The sequence below is a fragment of the Notothenia coriiceps genome, unplaced genomic scaffold (genome assembly GCF_000735185.1).
Source record: "Notothenia coriiceps isolate Sejong01 unplaced genomic scaffold, NC01 NC01_scaffold00034176, whole genome shotgun sequence".
In the NCBI taxonomy this organism is placed as follows: domain Eukaryota; kingdom Metazoa; phylum Chordata; class Actinopteri; order Perciformes; family Nototheniidae; genus Notothenia; species Notothenia coriiceps.
The window spans coordinates 25,789-46,059 of record NW_011366877.1 but is presented as its reverse complement, the minus strand read 5'-3'; the positions used below and the strand labels follow the sequence as shown (position 1 = coordinate 46,059).

The 20,271-nt window shown below is 39.3% G+C and overlaps 2 protein-coding genes across 3 annotated transcripts; one reads left to right on the top strand and one right to left on the bottom strand.

The window, feature by feature from the left end:
* Positions 1–296: 296 nt before the first annotated feature.
* tmem182a (transmembrane protein 182a) lies at positions 297–6,825 on the bottom strand. Its single transcript, XM_010790365.1, has 5 exons — positions 6,359–6,825; positions 4,343–4,466; positions 2,707–2,805; positions 2,479–2,616; positions 297–1,993 (listed from the first exon to the last, which is right to left on the bottom strand). The coding sequence occupies exons 1-5, from the start codon at positions 6,506–6,508 to the stop codon at positions 1,767–1,769; spliced, it is 738 nt and encodes a 245-aa protein (XP_010788667.1). The 5' UTR covers positions 6,509–6,825; the 3' UTR covers positions 297–1,766.
* Positions 6,826–8,450: 1,625 nt separating this feature from the next.
* Positions 8,451–19,671, top strand: mfsd9 (major facilitator superfamily domain containing 9). Of its 2 annotated transcripts, XR_800164.1 has the most exons (7): positions 8,451–8,788; positions 10,045–10,132; positions 11,533–11,576; positions 15,383–15,512; positions 16,941–17,150; positions 17,834–19,362; positions 19,395–19,671. XR_800164.1 is itself a non-coding variant. In XM_010790366.1 (6 exons), exons 1-6 carry the CDS (start codon positions 8,702–8,704, stop codon positions 18,691–18,693), a joined length of 1,419 nt encoding a protein of 472 aa, XP_010788668.1. In that variant the 5' UTR covers positions 8,451–8,701; the 3' UTR covers positions 18,694–19,665. The 2 variants fall into 2 exon arrangements, 1 of the variants encoding a protein (XP_010788668.1); XM_010790366.1 differs by having other exon boundaries at positions 17,834–19,665.
* The last annotated feature ends 600 nt before the right edge of the window (positions 19,672–20,271 follow it).

Here is a 20,271-nt window from a genome sequence, read left to right as displayed (position 1 = left end):
TCCATTCAGATCCTGATCAAATGCTCCATTCAAGAGTGAAATTACCCTCCGTCTGTCAGCAGAGGTGTGAGTTCTTTCATCTACAGATCCTTCCTCTCAACTTGTGATTAAACGCATACTGCACATACATTGCACATAGACTCTAGATAAGCAAGATAGGTTTCTGCCTCTCCGGGTAAAGCGTGATGTGTGTATTAAGTGAGACAGCAGTGCCCTCTTGTGGTGTTTTAGTTCAATTTCTTTTATTTTTCTAAATATTTGTTGGAATTATCCCATTTAACAAGGGATTCATTTATTCCATATGCATAAGATGTTCCCCTGATTGGTCCCTGTTGTTTGTCTGATCACATGTCACTGTTTGTCACATTATTTAACATTGCAACCCATCGCCGATTTAGAAATATTGATTATTTTCATCTAAAATGTATTTTATTTCTTTTTTTGACTGGTTAAAATTAGACTTTTTATTGTTGGCTGAAGCCTGGATTTGGGAGCACACATTCCTTCAACATTTTTTGATTTAGCTACAAAGACAAAGTGATTAATTTTATGCATCACAGGTTCACTTTAACTCTTCTTTTTATTAACAAACTATCTGAGAAAAAAAACATTCATTTGGACAAAAAAACAAGACGACAGAAACTCAACAACATAAACAGGAAATAGTTAAATAAATGTAGAAAGTCAATCACTCTTCAAACTCGATTTAGAAACAGAATGAACCGTGCTGGGACCAAGAAACTAAAAACAGATAACAGCGTTTCAGGATATGTACATAGTTAAATAGTGTTGCAGATAAAGCATGTTACAGTCAGTGAAATATAATATTTTATGATATTACAAAAGTCAGATTGCATTGTTCTCATTGTCAAAATAAGACCAAAACCAACAACACACTGATGCTTCAAACACACATGTGATATGTCTCTGTTCCATGAGCTCCGTATCTATCAATGAAGCTGCTGTTGTTCAAATCTAGTCAAATCTATTTATTGACAAAAGCCCAATATCACAAAGCTCACATTTCTCCACACGTTTTATGATCTGTACAGCACTTTGAAACTGTTAATATGGATACGGAAAAAATCATGAGATGTTTTTTATTACATACAATAGGCTTCAAGTGTATGCTGAGTTTTCTACATATGCACTGTTCCACTGTTGTGTATCTATCCTATTTGTATATCTTTTTATGTATACCTGCAAGTTTCTTGAACCATTTTGTCTATCTATATGCACTATGTTATGATTTTACTTTTCTTTGTTACCTTTCATTGTTGAAGCCTGAGACTTTTAGCTGTGCGCTTGTATGTAATTGTCTGTATTTAAACAATATACAAAGCATTATATACTGTATATAATGGCGTGTGTTCATATTCTCCCTGATAAATGTCATTAGCATCCACTCCAAACCCTCACAACTTTTTTTCCACCTTCTGTTTGAGGATGTATCTTCATGTCTGAATGCACTGAATGTAACTAACTTTGGGTAATATATGATCTGCTATATTAAATGTATTGTAATGTGTGATCAGGCTGGTTGAGAATACCATATAACTGAATGTTATGCAGCTCAAATGAAAACATCTCAGGCTGGAGTGATGAAGACACCATTTTTTGGTTACAAAGTGTTTATCCTGTCAGATCATTTATAGCCAGAGCTTCCATATAAATAGTCTTTATTTACATAGCAGACAAAGTGGGGAAAATGTCAGGTCTGGTGGTAAAACAAAGAGTCCGATCATCCAACCTGCTGCTGGGGGAATTCAGTTGCAGTGGATCTGGATGGTTCGGCCGATGAGGAGGAAGAGGAGGCCGGCCAGGAAGCAGAAGAAGATGCCGACGGGAGCGAACATGAAGGACAGCCCGTAGTGGAGGGAGAGCTGGAAGTCTGCACACACTGTGGAGCGCTGGTGCTCGATGTAGAGCTCCACCACGTCCAACACCTGCACCCACAGCACGTACATCACCACCACACACAGCAGGAACAGGCCTGGGGGGGGGGGATTAAAACTCACTTTATGATCCAAAACAGAAATAACAACACAACAATTTGAAAGTAAGCCGTGGCAGGTAAAAGTCCTTAATATTCAGAAGTATTATAAGCTACTCATAGCTTGTTCTGTAGAAAGAAATGTCTCATGCGACTGATATATTTTTAATGTCTGACACTATGGTTAGTAACACTCTTGGTTCAATGGGGCTGTTTAAGGTACTTTATACACAATTTAGTTTGGTAAGTTCTATAAATGTTTTGTTAATATTTAAAATATTCTCTCATCTTGCTTTTTTTGTGAAATACTGACTACAGGTTACAATCTTGGGCCAAGAACAGTTTTTTATTGAAACCATGAGAGACATTCAAGCAAACGTCTTTGAACAGTAGCATGCAATGGGAGAACATTCCGAAAACTTCAAGGCCCCCTTAAAAAGTGTGCTTAAAGTTTGTCTAATAGATGTAACCATTTGAAACCTCACCTGATGCCAGGAAGAGGCTCCCGCCTGCTTTATATAAACGGTGGCTGGCGAACGGAGCCGCACAGATGATGAAGAGACCCCCGAGCAACACAGCGGCCACTCCGATCAGCATGAAGATGCTCCAGAAACCTCTGTAGACTGGACATGTTAAACACAACTGTAAACAAAGCCATTGCATCACTGAAGAATATAAACTCATTCTCTAACATAACTTAAAAAGACACTTACTGATGGCCGAGTCATACTCTGTTGCATTGTGGGAATGTTGAGACACGGGGAATGGGAAGAGGTAGGCGTGCGTGCACACTTTGGAGTGAGGCTGGTTTACTGGGGAGAGAAAGAATACATTTCATGCTAATATTCAGGTTCATATTTGTGTTTTGTGTCTCTTCTGTGACATGTCTCCATGCGTTAATGTTCAAAAAGCTCTTTATTGGTCTCATACTGCCTGTGCTGCAGCACCTCTTCTCACCCTCTGTCTCAGCCCAGTCTGCTCTGATTGGTTAGCTGACCGGCTCTGTTGTGATTGGTCAACCGCTTAGAGATGCCCCGCCCCTTAGCCTATCACGTAAAATGTGTTGGAGCGCTAGCCAATAGACTTTGAGTGTTACATAGTGATATCACTATGTTACAGAAGTAATCAAAGGAGTCCAATGGAGGAAGGGGGTGAGTGTGGGAGAGTAGCTCGCTCTGGAGGGAACGTTGGGATTTTAGTGTTTTCAGACCATTAACATGCACAGAAACTTATAACACACGAGAGGAAAGGGAAAACCCCCAAAAAGCCTAATAGGGCCTCTTATATTTAGCCTTTTTTTTATATACAGAGGTCAAATAGAGGACATCGCTTAAAAATGAAACATATAAACAGTATAAGGTGAAGACTGACTGCAATCCTTTTACTCTCATAGATTCAAGTTTGAAAACAGTGTCTCAAAGTAACGATTCATCTGCACTTTTTCCCTCATGTTTTCTCTCTTCTCTCTTTCCTTCCACCATGTGAAATCCGCTCAGTGCCAGAGGTCGTTTCTGACAATGAGCCACCATTCAAAGCAAGAGAATCTGAAATAGACGACGAAGTATCACCTGACAAACAGCCAGAATAACATCACATGGCACAGCGTCTAAACACACGAGGGAGTTTCGACCATTAAAGCCTCATTCAAGTTTTATTGACGGATTAGCAGCAAATGGAGAAATGAAATGTATTCTGAGTCATCGTGCTGCCATGTGACTCTGGAAGAGACTGGGTTCCTGAACTCAATGACTTCGAAAGGCGGGGAAAAGCACCAGTCATAGGAAAATGAATGGTTATGAATAATAATAATAATAATTGTTTTCTTTATGATGCAATAATAACGATCTATGGTAATCACCCTAATCTGCTTTATGTGTTATGTACTAACTTCTTCAATACTTCAAAAGAACAACAATTTAAATCATGGATTAAATTACTGTTTAATGCTTCTTTGTAATAACTTATTTAACTTGTTTTTAAAAGAATGCTGCTTTTTCATTTTGAATTTGAAGTGTCTTTCTATTTGTTAACTGCTCCACCTTTTCTATGTCTTTTAAAAGCAAATTCAATGTTTTGTTAACATCATACAAGTTATATTTACAAGGCTTTGAGTCTTCATGTGTCACAATGTTGCTCTCTAAATCAAAATGCCTTGCTTCAACTGTATAGATTCCTTCCTATTGGATTTTAATTCGGTCAGAAGAAACAAAACAAACTGTTTAAAAGAGTGAAATGAATGACTGTGCGACGTCTTTGCTATTAAACAGTGGAAATGATTAGAAAGTTAAACCAAAGGCAACACACTAAAAGGATTAATTAACTAAGGAAGCAACATCATGAGAGACTTACTGAACCAGAGCTTCCACATCAGGTCTTCATCTCCAGCGCTGCCTCCAAACGAACACTTCCAGAAAAACCCTTCATGGTACAGAGTGACGTCAGGAGCGCCTTCCTGCACCACCACATCGCCACGCTGAAGAGATAGAAGAATGAGTTATTACTTAAAGGTCCCCTATTATACTGCTTATCATCAATATATTATAGGTCTCAGATATATACAAAACATGTCTCTGAAGTGTTTGGCTCCAAACACCTAACAGATCATTGCAGCATCCCATAATCCCCTCTGTTTCAGCCCTGTTTCAAAAGTGCTGACACAAGCCAAAAAATCGTTATGACATCATAAAGTGGCTAAAATCTGATCAGCTCATTTTCAGACAGGTTTTTATATAAATGGATCAGGACACAAAGAGAGAGAATCTTTTTTCCTGAAACTTTCAGAATCTCTTTACACAGAGGGGACACATGTTGATGTATAGAAGACATGAACAAGTAGATTTTGCATAATAGGTGACCTTTAATATATTCTTAAATCTGCAGAATAAAGTTTGAGTAAGCGTATTGATGGATGTGTACTCCTGAGAGCTGTCCCTGATCATGTGTGGCAGGTGTGAAGCTGTCAGGTCAGGAATGAGCTGAGCGAGCGCCTTCAACCTCCGGTAGGTTTGTTGGTGCCGAGCGAGCGTGCAAACCAAAGGCCTCATCTCTGGTGGTCCCTATTTTTGCACGTGAGCCAAAACTCCTTAATCGCATGTGCGGTCCTCAATAAATCACCTCTCAGTGCAATGAGAGCAGCTGTAATGAAGTTGGACTGTCATGTTTTACTATGTTAATCTAAACAGGTGTGTTTTATTTTTAAATCTGCCTTTAAAGAGCTTGTAGAAGCACAGTATTGGGGTCAGGAACCCTTCAAAGGGGTGGTGAGATAAACCTGAGGTGTCAAAAGTAGTAAATAACATTTGAGAAAAACCATAGACATATTTATTTTTCAAAAAAGGATTCAAATGTTTAAAGACAACCATACAATAATTACCTTTTCCTCTAAATTAGTGAATAGTTTTAGCCTTTTCATGCCTTAAAATATATTTGAGCAAATCATTCAAGGGAAAATCATCAAGGGGTGAACAGCAAAAGAATTGAGAGAGAAAACTAGAAAATACTATCGGATGCTGACAATCCAGATAAGATAAGATAAGATAACTACAAGGTCCGCTCAAAAATTAAAGATGTGTTATGGTGAATCCTGCACTTATTGCCACACCTTATTATGCCATGTTAGGATATAGATTTAATTGAAAATATATATATATTTCACATTGCATTACTATACTTACTACGGGCTACCACTGTTATTGTGGTGATATCATGTCTCCATTCCTGTTTCACTTCCCACTATGAAAAGCTAAGTATGTTCTGCTCGGTGATATTTAATACAGTTCCATGCCACAGGGACTACTGGTATTTGTATCTCTATCATAGGGCCACAAGCAAGTCTCAATCACTCCATAGCTGCACACACACTATTAAACAGTGTCTGATTACATGAAGAAGTCCTGAGGGGATGCTTCTTCACACTGCAGCCCATCTAATGAGAGAAGGTTTGAAGCAACTGATCTTTAAAATAGACAGTAAGAAATGTACTTAAGTAATTTACTTAAAGACAATTATCATGTACTTTACATGTGTATTTCCATGTAATGCTACTGCTGACTTTCACTTTTGATATTTTAAGTACATGTTACTGGTATTACTTCTGTACTTTTATTTGAGTAAGAATTAGAATATAGGCCTTTCACCTGTAAAGGAGTATTTGAACAATTATGGTACTTTTACCGCATGAAAGATCTGACTACTCCCCTCCACCAGTGAATATAATAGATGTACTGTCCTGTCCTGTTAGAGCAGCTGTCTTAAGGATATTTCCTTGGCTTACAAATATGAATGTTTTTCAACCTAAAAACACATGATAACTATTATTTCAGACATGACAAACGATGACTGATGTGCTGCTGTCTGAACACCCACCTCGACTGTCACACCACCAACATCTCCAGGGTTTGGGTGGCAGCTCTCGGAAGCCATCAGCCAGTAATCTGTCCCAAACGAGAGGAGGGTGAACACAGCTGCCAACGCCCCGAACAGCCCCGCAAAAAACAACGCCACGTTAAGCTTCATGGTCCGAGATAGGCCTGCAACTTTCCCCTCCAACTACAGCAAGCACACTCCTTCCAGTACATCCACTGTGCTCCAGCTGGGTTTATGGATCCTCTCCTGTCCCTCTGTCTGTGTTATGTGAGGACAAGGTTGTGCACATGACTCCCTTTGGACCCTGCTGGGGTCTGCAGTCAGCCCACCCACCCAACCAACACCCTGGGCTATATTTGGGGTCTGATTCCTCCACACTCCTCTCCACTGAGTGTGTGGAGCAGTTGGAGATTGTGAAGGGAGGGGATCAGCTGCGCAGAAATAACCGGCGGCAACTGGACACCCATCGTTTGCACGGGAATGTGAGGGCAGGGAGAGACTGAAAGGACAGAAGAAGAGTTTCAGTATCCCACAACACCCTGCTATAAGCTCATGTAAACAGACACATGTCGTTTCCTGTAAACAGGGGGATGAAAATTACTGTAAATGCATCCTCACTTGAGGTATTTTCAGCTGTACCACACCCCCAGAATACATAAGTAAATATCAAATGAAACAGTATTTTCAAACTGGTAATAGAAATATAATTCACATTTTTCCAAAACAACATCTTCTAAAAATATTAGACCATATACAGAAAATACATTTAAACTGTTAATTAGCATATCAGTTTATAAAGGTACTTCATGATCATGACAACAAAAGAAATCCTCACATGTAACTATTACTTTACTGAAATTAAGCTAATGCCACATACTGTATATAGCATATTATAAATATTATTTGAATTACATAACCCCATACCTTCTTTTGTGTGGCTTTGTTTGCTTTTGGTTGCATCTCTTTGTTGTCATTATAAATTAAACTTTTAGAAAAAGTATTTTAAAAAAAGTGCCATTGACTTTCAAGAAAATATTTGCAGGAGAATTAAAGAAACATTCAATTAAGTGTATTTTATGTTATTGAATTAATCTTCCACCAATAGATGTTTGAACCTTAAACAGAAAAGTTGTAAATTATGTTGCTGTGGTTTGTAACCGCCAGTGTGAGTTGAGAGGAAACACTACTTCAGCATGTGTGGGGAACATATAGCAGTCACCCTACATTTATAGCAGACAAAGACACATTTACACTCTGGTGTGAGCCAGGCCACACTCAGATAGTAAAACTCCTCCCACATCCACTGCTCTGTAGTCATGACCAATATTGCCAAGTAAAAAAAACCTAAAAGGATGGGAAATATTTCCTTTGCTATAAAACAGAAATATAGTCCATGGCTTTGAATATTTGAATATGGCAGCCTTCAAGTGACTGTAAACCCCCCTTAAATTATGTGTTTGTTTTTTGTGCCGTTTTTAACATGTTGGATGCCTTCATTTGTCCAGCAGATGGTGGAAAAGTAACTGAAATCTCAGTCTTTCTAAATGTTACAGGTCAAAACTAAATAGATATACAAAGTGTTAAATAGTCCAGTTTATCATTGCAAAAAATGTTTACAAGAATTGTTTTGAATATATAAAACATTTAGAAATTAACATTTGTTAGATATACACTGTGTATTCTGTGTTATATGTACTTCTTAAACTGTTTAATGTAGTCTTGTGTGTTTGATTCTTATTTTATTGTCTACTCTTTTTGTTATCTTCAAACCAAAAAATAAGTTTACAATTCGACAAAAAAAACTTTTCATATTGGTGTCATGTAGCTTAAAATGTAGACACAAAACATTTTCATTGCTTAAAAAGTCTTTAGACAATGTAATATATCAATATGGTCAGATTTGTATCTTGAATTGTTGTAAATGCGGTTACAATTAAGTTATTCTGTGATTTGTTAAGGTTTAAGATAATGTAAGTCTTATCTATATATTTTATGAATCAACTTCCCGATCCAGGATTGTGACGTCAGCGGACGATACCAACTCTCCTATTATCCGCGGGGGATTCATCTCATAGGTCAGAGTAGACAACACGGCAGTTCAACACCTGAGAAATCTTCAGTAACAGTCAGATTCGCCAAAGGACGTGTCTTATCTCTTTAGAATCCGCCTTATATTTACACCTACCGTATTTCTTCAGACGGTTGATACGGAGAAGTCTCGCGCTGACCCCTGCACATGATATCTCCACCGGGACGCAGCCGTGCTCGGTGTGTTTGGAGAGTTTTCAGTGGAGCGGATGAGCGCTTCCGCTTTTCCTGCAGCCGTGCTGTCACTACGGGAGGATGAACAACCAGAAATGTAGCACCTTATATCAGAAACCAGGAGGACGGACGAGGATTATACAATGCATCTACGTGGTGGGCTTCATGGTGAGTAGCTAACTGAGACTGTACTGAGTGAGCTGTCATGTCATGGTTTCATAACTCGAAAGGTATGATGTAATAAAACAAAACAATTCAGAGATAATACATGTGCTTCATGTTCAGATCATGCAAAAACGGCCAAGGCACCCTCAAGGGGTTTGCTTGTGATTTAAAATGAAAATGTTATACTTTGGGGTTTGCAAAGCAGCTCTTAAAAGTGCTTAAAGTCTGTTGAATTTAAAGGTATGAAGGTTTGCCAAAACATGAACATATTTTCTCAGGAATTTTTCATGTCAGCAGCAAAAGTTGATGTCATAGCATAGCTCAAATTCCCTTGAACCTAAACAGCATACTTGCACAAACCCCTTAAAACATTCACCTGTCATCCGTAGGTGTAATAGGGAATTACATTTTAAAGCATGGGTTGTAAAGATGTAAATGTAGTCATTGTGTAGTTGTGTGTTACCCTTGATACCTGCAGACTCATTTTGCTACTATATACAATACAATACAAGTACTGTAGAAAGCAGGGACATACTGTAGGTATCATCATTTTATTGATTAGTATAGGGGTCATTAGCACACATTTTTGAAATTATTTTTAATAGATGCATCAATACTTTCTGGCCACTAGAAATACAATAATGCTATTAATACTATCTGTACATACAAATACACACAGTGTGTATGTTGTATATAACCCTAGCCACTAAATTGGGGAGATTTAAAATAACAAAGCCGACACCTGCTGTCTCTTCTGAGCATCGCTGTCTGTAAAATGTGCTTCAAAGTTGACTGTTTCTTCCTTACATTTAAGAACATTGAGAAACCCAACTCGTAATCATGAACAAGAAAGTCTGTGTAACTCTAAACATGGTTAGAATCCAAGTTGTTTTTCAAGCTGATCTGCAGACATTTGCATTACATTACTTTACCTTTCAGCCTGCATATCTGGCTAAACGTGATTTAAAGATGCCCAGATTTTTGGCACGCAGAAACTCTTAGGGACAGTAATGCTTCTGCAAGTTAAGCAATTAGTGTAATGAGTGGTGTTAGAGCGCTGTATGAACTGCTGTGTGACTCCAATCAAGAGTTTGGCAAGAGCTGCACTGATCTCAGCAATGCGGAAAAACAGATTTTGTTGCAACTCTCGGTTCTTTTGAGTTCAAAAGGGTTTCTTGTGTGATTTAAAGTTTATAACAGCTGGATACACCTGGGCACATAACTTTAATCTCTCTCCTTCATTTCCTTGTTTTCTTTAGGATTTGTTTGGGGTGAGCATGATCATCCCGCTGCTCAGCCATCATGTGAAAGCTCTTGGAGCAAGTCCCACTGTGGCTGGTGTTGTAGGTGAGTTGTAATCTATTAAGTTACATCATAGCTGCAGATGTACTCCATGTCCCGCTCAATAAGCTGACAAGCTCTGAAAAGTCTCATGACCAAATCATTATCTGCTAGCTAGAATTAACAAGAACACAGAGGCCGATAATCTAATGTTTTATCGAGTCTTACATTCAGATAATTATTATCATGAGGTCACAAAACATTTGTAATATGCACCACATACTGTATACTGTATGTTTCATACAGTAAATATAAGTGCCAAAATCATGCCCTATTAGGCTTTTTGAGGCCTCCATTGGACTCCTATGTGTTCTTCGGTAACATAGTCACATTGTTGGGGAAATATTTTCCAAGGCCCATAACTTTGACCCAGTTTGTCAGTTCAAACTGTCCTGACTGAGCACACGCACCGGTAACCTTGGCTGCTGTGCTCTCAGTGTTTTGTCTCCCTGTTCCTGCCTGTTGGCGTCAGCTGATAGAGGTGTTATGATTCTATCTTGTTCTGCAGCATGTTGATTATTCTCTCTGAACTAGCTAAATACACGGGTCTGGGGTAGAGTTCTTCAGAATTGATGTGGCAACTCTACCGTGAAGTCAGAACCTCTGACACTTGGACTTGTTTTGTGAATCCTCCGGCCGAAGCTCCAAATAAACCCATCAGTGTTTGCCATCAAAGCTCCAGCTCTCCCTGTGTCTCCTTTGTGTCGGTGACTCCTCCTGCATTGCTACACAGAAGTTTCCCCCACAGTCACATCACTGCGTAACACTCGCAATTCTATTGGCCGGCGCTCCAACACATTGTACGTGATAGGCTAAAGGGTGGGACATCTCTAAGTAGTTGTCCAATCACAACAGAGCTGGCCAGCTAACCAATCAGAGCAGACTGGGCTCTGGTTTCAGACAGAGGGTGAGAAGAGGTGCTGTAGTACAGACAGTATGAGGAAAATAAAGAGCTTTTTGAACATTAAAGCATGTAAACACGTCACAGTAGAGACACTAAATACAAATATGAACCTGAAAATGAGCATCATAGGGCCCCTTTAAGTTTGAATAGGTTGAGCTCTCAGTCCACCATCCTTTTAGACTGTTGGTTGGAAATGTGTCTAGGACCTAGGTTATTGTGATTCATATACAATTTGTACCCTTTCTGATACATGCTAAATTAATTTGTAGTTGAATTGCTTATAGAACATGTGTTGCCACCTAAATGCAATGTTGAGTACAAGCTTAACTTATGTAAGACTTACTGTACCGTTTACTGTGAGTGTGTGTACTATGTAATAATCCACAATATCCCATTGTGCTGTTGTAATACTGTAGGTATTGTTACAATCTGAACACACATAGCGTCTGCTCTGTGCTTTCTATTACTCATGTGATTTAAATCAAATATAAATCTTCTGCAGGATCTACATATGGGATCTTGCAGCTCTTCTCAAGCACAATAGTTGTAAGTATACACTTTTTTCTGCCAAAAAAATCCTCTGTCTCCATCCGGAATATCCTGCTTGACAAGGCATGCTCACATTCCATGTCATTCCTGGTATTTAATGAAAACAATAAGCAATGTTTTAGGCTGTGGTAACAAAATACACCCAGTCTCTACACATTCACACACAAGCTACTCCTGGTTAGCCACATGCACAATGTTATTGTTCTTTTTCTCACAAAAAATCATATTTTTACCATTCGACACGCCTGACTTAAAACCAATGGAGATCATTTATCAGTGATTCAACCTTGATGATTAAAAACTTGTTGACGCAGTTAAGAAAATTACTCAAAATATGCAGAGTGCTCTCTCTAAAATAATCATGGCATCTGACTCAAGATTCTCCGTTATCCATGTCATTCGCCTGCCGCCCCCATCTCGTGAAAAATGTTTTTAATTCTCAGTCATGCTACAAATTAAAGGGATAAGGAGTCATCTGTTGGTTCCCCCGTGCAGACCGGTTAAATCCTGATGCACGTAGGGAACAGCTGGGTCTCTATGATAATCCCACCAGGCTACACCCAGAACTCAGCAAACCCAATTGGTCCTAATTTCATTATTTCATCGTGTGTGTGTGTGTGTGTGTGTGTGTGTGTGTGTGTGTGTGTGTGTGTGTGTGTGTGTGTGTGTGTGGCTACATACAAGTATAGCTTTGTTGTTGAAATTAAGGATTGTTTGTTCATTCACCGGATATCATACTTTATGACACTTGTGATAAAAGTGTACAATTTGAAATCCCAGTATTACACATCATTATTTGGCCTGCATGAGTTAATTGTATGAATACTTATTAATCCTATTTAAAAGCAATACTGTAGGTGAATCAAATCACTAGAGCTGCTAATAATGATTGTTTTCATTATAGACTAATCTGACATTATGTTCTTTGTGAATCAATTCCTTGAAGATTTAGTAAAACTTTACAGTCATATTAAAATCAGCAAATCCTCATTTGACAGTCTAGAAAATGAATATCGACAGCTCTGGATGCGTTTCCCTGTTATTATACTGTACAGGTAAGCCGTAAAATGTAAAGGAGAGAATCATGTGGACTGTGCATGCAGGTACATGCTCGTTCCTGGAAAAATGACTGTTTATTGGAGAACATGTAAAGACTTGCATAGGTGGTAAAACGGGTCACAACATTACAGAGAAATAGATGGCAGTAGGAGAGGTTCAGGGAAACTGAATTAACATAAAAGCCATTTTAAGGCAGGTTATTGAACAATTTCTCTGTCAACTTGTATCGTTCAGCAGCCAAATTAATCCTTCTCAGTCCAACTACATTGACTGTGATAGCTCCTGTTGGCTCATGCTGTGTCTCAATTTGCATACTTCTAGACTTTTGTGTGCTTTTTTGAGGGCATAGGTGAAGCCAAATGCAAACTCTGTCAAAATGCATTATGCATACCCAGATGGTTACGTCTCACACTCAACAATCGTTGCTATGTAACTGAAATATACAAATAAAAGTTAGAGTAAACATGTGTTTATTTGTTTTTTATGCACAAACTACTATATTTGTGTCCAAAAAAGTCCATTGTTCATTTGAATGGTTCAATTGAGCAAACTGCATTTTTGATTTGGTACAATTAACAATACCTTTTGATAACTAGCCAACAGCAGTAATTGTCACTTCCAGAGAGCGCACAGCAGCTGAATGCGATTTGAGACTTTAGGCAGTTGACACAGTGTACACAGTGTGCAAGTGTTCATAATGCATGACATGAAAGGGAGTAAGTAACTGAATGAACACACAGCATGAGAAGATCTGTGAGGTGCTAACTGCAGCCTGTAGTGTAACTTAATGCTCAGCCGCTGTTACAGGTAGATTCCACAGGTACACTACATGGCTGCTGACCTCAGCAGTAACATGAGTCCAGGTCGCTGCCACAGCGATGAGAAAGGGAGAGATAGAAAACAAGAAAGACAAACCGGTGACAGAGAAAGATGTGGAGAAATGTTCCCTGTGTTGTTATGTATATCAAACCGTTTGTGTGCATGTTTGCTTTCCATGGATATTTAATGTATACTATAAATAATTAAGGCACATTGGCAGCGTACCAGCTCCACCAGAGTCAGCCTGAGATGAGTATATGAGGGCATCAAGAGGGCAGAGGGGGAGGCATCTTTCAAAACTGGACAGACAGTTTCAGTTCAGAGCACAGCAGACACCAGAACCTGCAGCTGTTCGATTCTCACACAGTAATTGTGCATCCAGAAAAAAAGATCTTAACACTTACAAAGGATTTGGCTGTAAGTGAAGCTAATGCAGTAGCACTTAATCTGGTTTGGTTTATAGATAGGAAATGGCATGACTGTTTCTTCATCGTTGAATGCACTTATTGTGAGTCACTTTGAATAAAAGCATCAGCTAAATGAAATGTTATGTAATCAGTGCTTTTATTTTGTTATAAGTAAGAACCAGGGTTGCACAAGTCATTGAAATGTAATGGATCCTATTAAATAAATCACACCATGAACATTTCAAATATTTGGTCTTCTGGTGTTTGTTGGCAACCCCAGAAAAATGTTTTCCAAAGATCTGTTCTGATTGAAGCAACAAGTGCTCGCTTTTTCAGGGACGTCTGGCCCCCCTTAAAACTCCAGTGACAAAACCAGTGAATGGGCTTACTTTTGCATCAATGTTGACTCAATTTGCTATGGTTACTGGTTAAGAAAAATGTGCCCCCTTTCACAAAAAACCAAACAGTTAAAGTGACCGCAAAATCAAAGTGAATATGAAAACAAGTGGTGCGATTAATCCTCTGGGAAGCATTTTCTTTTTTTGCTTTAGGTTTGTTTTATTGAATATACTTGAACATATTGTAAGTACACATTTTTATTGTTGTATCAATATCATTATTAATTACACTAATATGTACAGCGTCATAATGGAAAGTGTGAATATCCCTCCTTCTCCAAAGATTGCATAGAATATGGTTGAAATGTTTTACTTAAAAAAAATCTGCTTCAAGTGATATATCTGTATTTTTGGACATTTTCTCTCTGCCCCTAAACTTGACGGTTTGAACTGGCTTTGTTTGATTTTTGCGAAGGTATTGTTTTTTTTTGGCCCAAAGGTCATATGGTTGGATAGGGCTCAGTTACGGTTTTTTAGTAACAGATCTGTGTGAGGGTGTGTGTGGGTGTGTTTGTGTGTGTTTTGTTTAGGGATTTGGCAGTTGCAATACTCCAAATGAGCAGTTGCCTTAAAGCAATATGTGCACATAGCTCTCACTGTTTCCATCTCTACCTCGATCCCCTCCACCTGCACTCTGTTTATTCAATTTGCAATATCATCGGAATGAGTGGGTGGTGTATGTGTGTGTGTGTGCATGTGAATGTGTGTGTGGTACCATCGAAGTGAGTGGGTGGTGTAACCAAAGTGAAGATGGTGTGTGTGTGTGTGTGTGTGTGTGTGTGTTGTGTGTGTGTGTGTGTGTGTGTGTGTGTGTGTGTGTGTGTGTGTGTGTGTGATCAGGCAAAAGTAAAGACTTAACAGGCTGGCTGCTAGTTTGTGAGCTTTGGGGGATTTTCTCTTTATTGAACATCTTTGTAAACTACTTGTGTACAGAGACACACTTCTGTTTGTCTTCTTTTGTTGGGCTCTGTCGTCAAGAAGATATTTCCGCTAGGGCAAATTCAGTTTTCATTCTGTTGAAATACACACATGCACAAACACATGCATTTCAAAGGACTGTACAAATGATCCACAAGTGTGTGTTAAGTTCTGTGTGTTATTCGCTGTGTGTGGTTGTCAGGGTAGCTGGAGTGATGTGGTGGGGCGGAGGTACTCCCTGCTGACCTGCCTGCTGCTTAGCGCTCTGGGTTATGGTCTGCTGGGGATGTCCAGCAGCATCGCTCTGTTCGTCCTGGCACGGATCCCTGTGGGTGAGTCCTGAACTGAGAACATTTTGACATGTCACAGTAGGAAAGTCACAGCAAAAGAAATCAATGATGGCTGAGTTTCATTCACCTTTTCATTATAAATGTCAGTAGTACCACCTTTGCTTTTCCCAAGTCACCATGTCTGTTGTGAAATGGGTCTATTGATGTCTATAGATCTGTATTTAACAATATTTTCAAATATTAATCAAATATTGCCTTGGAACCTTGTGCAGAATCGACACATTTCTTTCCAAATCATTTGAATATTAGATCAAAATCTGAATATTTACCTCATTATGTCACACATTTTCTTCACTGATCATGCTTTGTTGCTAAATGCGCCACCAATTATTATTTTAAAGCTGATAATGGTTCAATTCAACAAAATTATAAATGCTGAAATTAGCCAATTGGAATAAATGTATTGTTGTTTGATAGTCTTTAGACCTAAAATGATCTAATATCCTTACCAAAAGTCATTAAGGACGATAGTAGGGAAAAGTTTACTGTAAATTATTTACTAGTAATAATGTACAAACTATAGTGCACAGTGCAATGTGTTACATGGTCTGTAAACAGAAAATCCACCTTTGATCCCTCATGTACTGTAAAGCCATATTCACACTATAAACATTCAGAAAAGGACAAACAGAAAGTGAAATAACCAGCAATTATTTCAGTTAAAAAAATCACACTTTATGTAACACCATGTCCTAGATATTTTGGGAATAAACCTTCATGTCTGACACAAAGATATCCCAATTTGGGATCAATAAAGTACATCTTATTTGATAATATTATTACATTACATTACATGTAATTTGTTTGACGCTTTTATCCAAAGCAACTTACATACATCCAGGAGCAATTTGAGGTGAAGTGTCTTGCCCAGGGACACAATGACATGCTGACTACAGTGGGACTCGAACTTGCTACCCACTGATACGAAGTCCAGCACACTCTCCACTGAGCCACAGCCTCCCTATTATGAATTATTCGGCATGTGATGTCTCAAATCAGAAATAATGTTTGGAAGATTGGAAGACGATTTCACTGAGAATCCCAAGTGCAAGGGGTCAGGGTGCAAATCGTAGACAATTACATCTATTCTTTAGACATAACTCCACAAACGTGTCGAACTGTTCAGCTATTTGAAGTTATTGTAAAATATTGGTGTTTAAGAGTTTAGCTAAAGCAGAATAGAAGAGCTGTAATTCCTACTTTGGTTTACTTCTCATTTTGTACTGAAACCAAAAAAACAAACTGCTACTGACAGTTCCTCTATTTCTTAACTCTTGGGTGAAATATAGTCATTTAAAGCAACCCATTAGTACATTTTTCTCATTCACATCATCTGCACAAAGCCACCACGTCTACCCTTTAATGGCAGGTTCAGCGTGTTAGCCTCACTGTGCCTGTCTTCCCTCTCAGGGCTGTTCAAGCACTCCCTGTCCATCTGCAGAGCGCTGCTGTCGGACCTGGTCTCTGAGGCAGAGCGCCCCCTGGTGATGGGACACTTCAACGCAGCCTCCAGCGTGGGCTTCATCCTCGGCCCTGTGGTGGGGGGGTATCTGACGGAGCATGAGGGCGGATTCTACACCTCCTCCTTCACCTGTGCAGTCATCTTCCTGGCTAACGCAGGTGGGTACAAAACTCTGACATCTGAAATCAGCGTGCATTAAAATATATAAACATTTATGCGTCTTTCACTTCGTAAGCTGCAGCACTGTCCTGAGAATGAACACATACAATAATGATGAATGGTATGCTTTATAGAGGAAACAATTGTTTTATAGTATTATATACAGTATATTTTCGGAAATATAATGAAACACTTTCTATTACATCCATGTTTTTATTTACATATTGGGGTTGTAATCTGCTTAATGCACTGTATAATTATACACAGTTGTATGATAATATATTTCTTTTTTATCATACAACACTAACCACAACACCTTATATTATAATTATTTTATAGTGGCTATATTTATGTCCAAGTATCATCATTTTTCAATTTCATTAAAAATGTTTTACTTTATTTAAAGCAAACAATGACTTCTTAGACTAACTTACAATCACATATATGCACTATAAAAATATTATAATGTATGTATTTCCTATTATAATACATTGATACATGATCCTTGCAAAAGCTATAATTAAAGGTTATAATACTTGACCTTATAAGCCATTATAAAATATATATACCTATCACTCTACAGTGGTATAAGCAGATTATAATGCATTAAAAGCATGTTTATTATGCATTACTGAAAGGGGCGCCAAAATATGTATCTAACATCGAGCATTTTTTATTCCAGGGCTTGTATTGATGCTCCCATGGAGCGAGACGCTAATTCACCGTAAAGACACCAACTCCAACAACTCCAACAATGACACAAGCATAGGTTGTCATGACAGCAACTGCAGGAAGTCAGTGCACAATGGCTCTCATGCAACTAGTCACCGCCCAGTGTCACCAGCAGAGACTGAGCCGGGCTCCAGAGCTGCTCCCCGCTGGAGGGAGGTGTCTCTGCTGCAGCCGGCCTGGAGACAGCTGTCCTCGGTGGGCTCTAAGATTCACACGGTGGCCTCCTCCGACATGTGGGACCTCTTCCTGGTGCGCCTTCTGATGGCTATAGCTATCATGCTGTACTACAGTAACTTCTCCCTGGCCATGGAGGAGCGTTTCTCCCTCACACCGAAGGTGACGGGCTACCTGATCAGCTACAGCAGCACCCTGGGGGCCCTGGCTGGGTTTCTGGTGGGGCCCGTCACGCAGCTGTATGGGAACAACATGGCCGCTCTGCTGCTGCACTCCACGCTCCTCACCTGCTTGCTCATCTTCCTCTACGCCGCGGCCCCCAGCGTGGCGCAGGTGCTGGTCAGCTCCACTTTCTTTGCCATCTCCACCTCTATCGGACGGACGTGCATCACGGACCTGGAGCTGCAGAGAGGGGGGGTGCAGGCCAGCGGGACTCTGATCGGGGCGGGGCAGTCGGTGACAGCAGTGGGTCGGGTCCTGGCCCCCCTCCTCTCAGGTCTGGCTCAGGAGTTCAGCCCCTGTGGCCCCCCCAGTCTGGGAGTGCTGTTAGCGCTGGCAGCTGTAGGTCTGCTGCTCGTCAGGATCCCCAAATGGGACGGCAGGGGGAGGACGAAGAAGAACCAAAACGCTGAGTAACTGACTTTAAAAATGATGGAAATGAGTGCAAATCTACCACTCAGAGAAGTGCTCTTATTTTGAGGCCAGCTGTGAAGATGAAGACTCATAGTGGGGACGTTATTTCCTGCTCAAAGGCAATATCTGTTGATATGGCGACTCAACAGGGTCAAAATGGCTCCTCAGCACCAGCACTGCAGCCGTTCTCTCAGGGAGGACGGATTCAAAACTCAAGCGCAGGACCAAGAAGTTAAATCTGCTCCTGTGCTGAAGTTTGATCGCACAGAAGCATTGTGTCGGCACATAACACTAAACAACTCGTTTTTAAATTCTCAAACCACTATATTGTCCAAAGTCCCGGAAGTTACTGTAAAGTTGCTGATTATTCACTGCAATTCAAATAACTGAAATATTAGGATGTATTATTAAAATGCCTTTCTTTAGTGTTACGAACATTAACGGTGTTCAAGTAGAATCCTAAAAATACAATTGTGAAGCCAAAAACATGTCCCCTTTAAGACGAAGGTGACCCTCCCTTCAGATTCAGACAGTAATGCATTAACATTCCTTAATAAGGTGAACCTGTAGCTGAAACTGGGCTGCCATCCTGCCCCGAGGTAGATCACACTGTTGTAGGTTAGCACGAACCAAGATGGCAATAAATATACACTCTTTACCTCAATGCCAGGTGTTTCTCAACATTGCACTGCATTTAAAACGGTTATTAAAGTGGTATAGGAGCAAATGTTTTTTCTAGTTTCTAATCACATTGTTTTATTTGTTCCATCTCAGGATGGTAAATGAGATTTGAAGATATTATTGATAGTCATTTTAAAGTGAAATTTTAACTGTATACTGATCACCACTGTTTTTTTTTAACAAAACAACCACTGGCTAAGAAGGAAAATTGTCTTAATTTGTGTAAAGTTGTCAGTGAATCCAGGAAATACTATTCAGATTCAGGCCCAAAACAACAAATAAACAACACTTTGTACACAAGTCTCGAGTCGTATATGATACACTGAAATCAATGCTGCAGTTTGGATGTTGAGTTGAACTCTATCACACATACTGTTAACACTTCTAATCTTCTTATGGCTTTTACTTCAAACGTATTTACTTTTGTGGCAGTCCCTCTGTGGTACATTTCGTCATTACAACTGAATGTCAAAATTCTCCTGCGTTGATTTGATTGTTCAAATCACACAACTGGGAATTGATGAGAGCAAAAGCACAATCTTTAAAAGGAGCTTTAAGGAGGTAGAGAATTCAACACATGGGGTAGTTTAATCCTAATTTGACTAAATGCAAACCTAATATCTATATTGACAGCCAGAAATGTGTGTTTTCTGATTGAAGGTGTTTTTGAGTATGCTGTAACCTAGCTAAAGGGAATATTAAAGAGAACCTATCCACTAACTTACATGCATCAGGGCAGATTGTAGTACTATTTTTGCTAAAAATTGCTTGCGTAACGATAACCCAATGCCCGCCGGCTTATTTATATACCAACCCCCTTCATATAAACGTATTTTTATCTAATCAAATTCGCATTTTGTTTAACTTATTATTAAGGTTAATTGTGAATTCACTTGAAAG

Bases quoted from the DNA above. Each gene is read 5' to 3' on its own strand.
- tmem182a (XM_010790365.1), bottom strand. From the start codon at position 6,508: ATGAAGCTTAACGTGGCGTTGTTTTTTGCGGGGCTGTTCGGGGCGTTG. The intron at 4,467-6,358 runs GTGGGTGTTCAG...CTATCTCTTCAG, and splicing joins TTGGTGGTGTGACAGTCGAG to CGTGGCGATGTGGTGGTGCA. The intron at 1,994-2,478 runs GTGAGGTTTCAA...CCCCCCCCCCAG, and splicing joins GAGCCTCTTCCTGGCATCAG to GCCTGTTCCTGCTGTGTGTG.
- mfsd9 (XM_010790366.1), top strand. From the start codon at position 8,702: ATGAACAACCAGAAATGTAGCACCTTATATCAGAAACCAGGAGGACGG. The intron at 8,789-10,044 runs GTGAGTAGCTAA...TGTTTTCTTTAG, and splicing joins TCTACGTGGTGGGCTTCATG to GATTTGTTTGGGGTGAGCAT. The intron at 15,513-16,940 runs GTGAGTCCTGAA...CTTCCCTCTCAG, and splicing joins CCTGGCACGGATCCCTGTGG to GGCTGTTCAAGCACTCCCTG.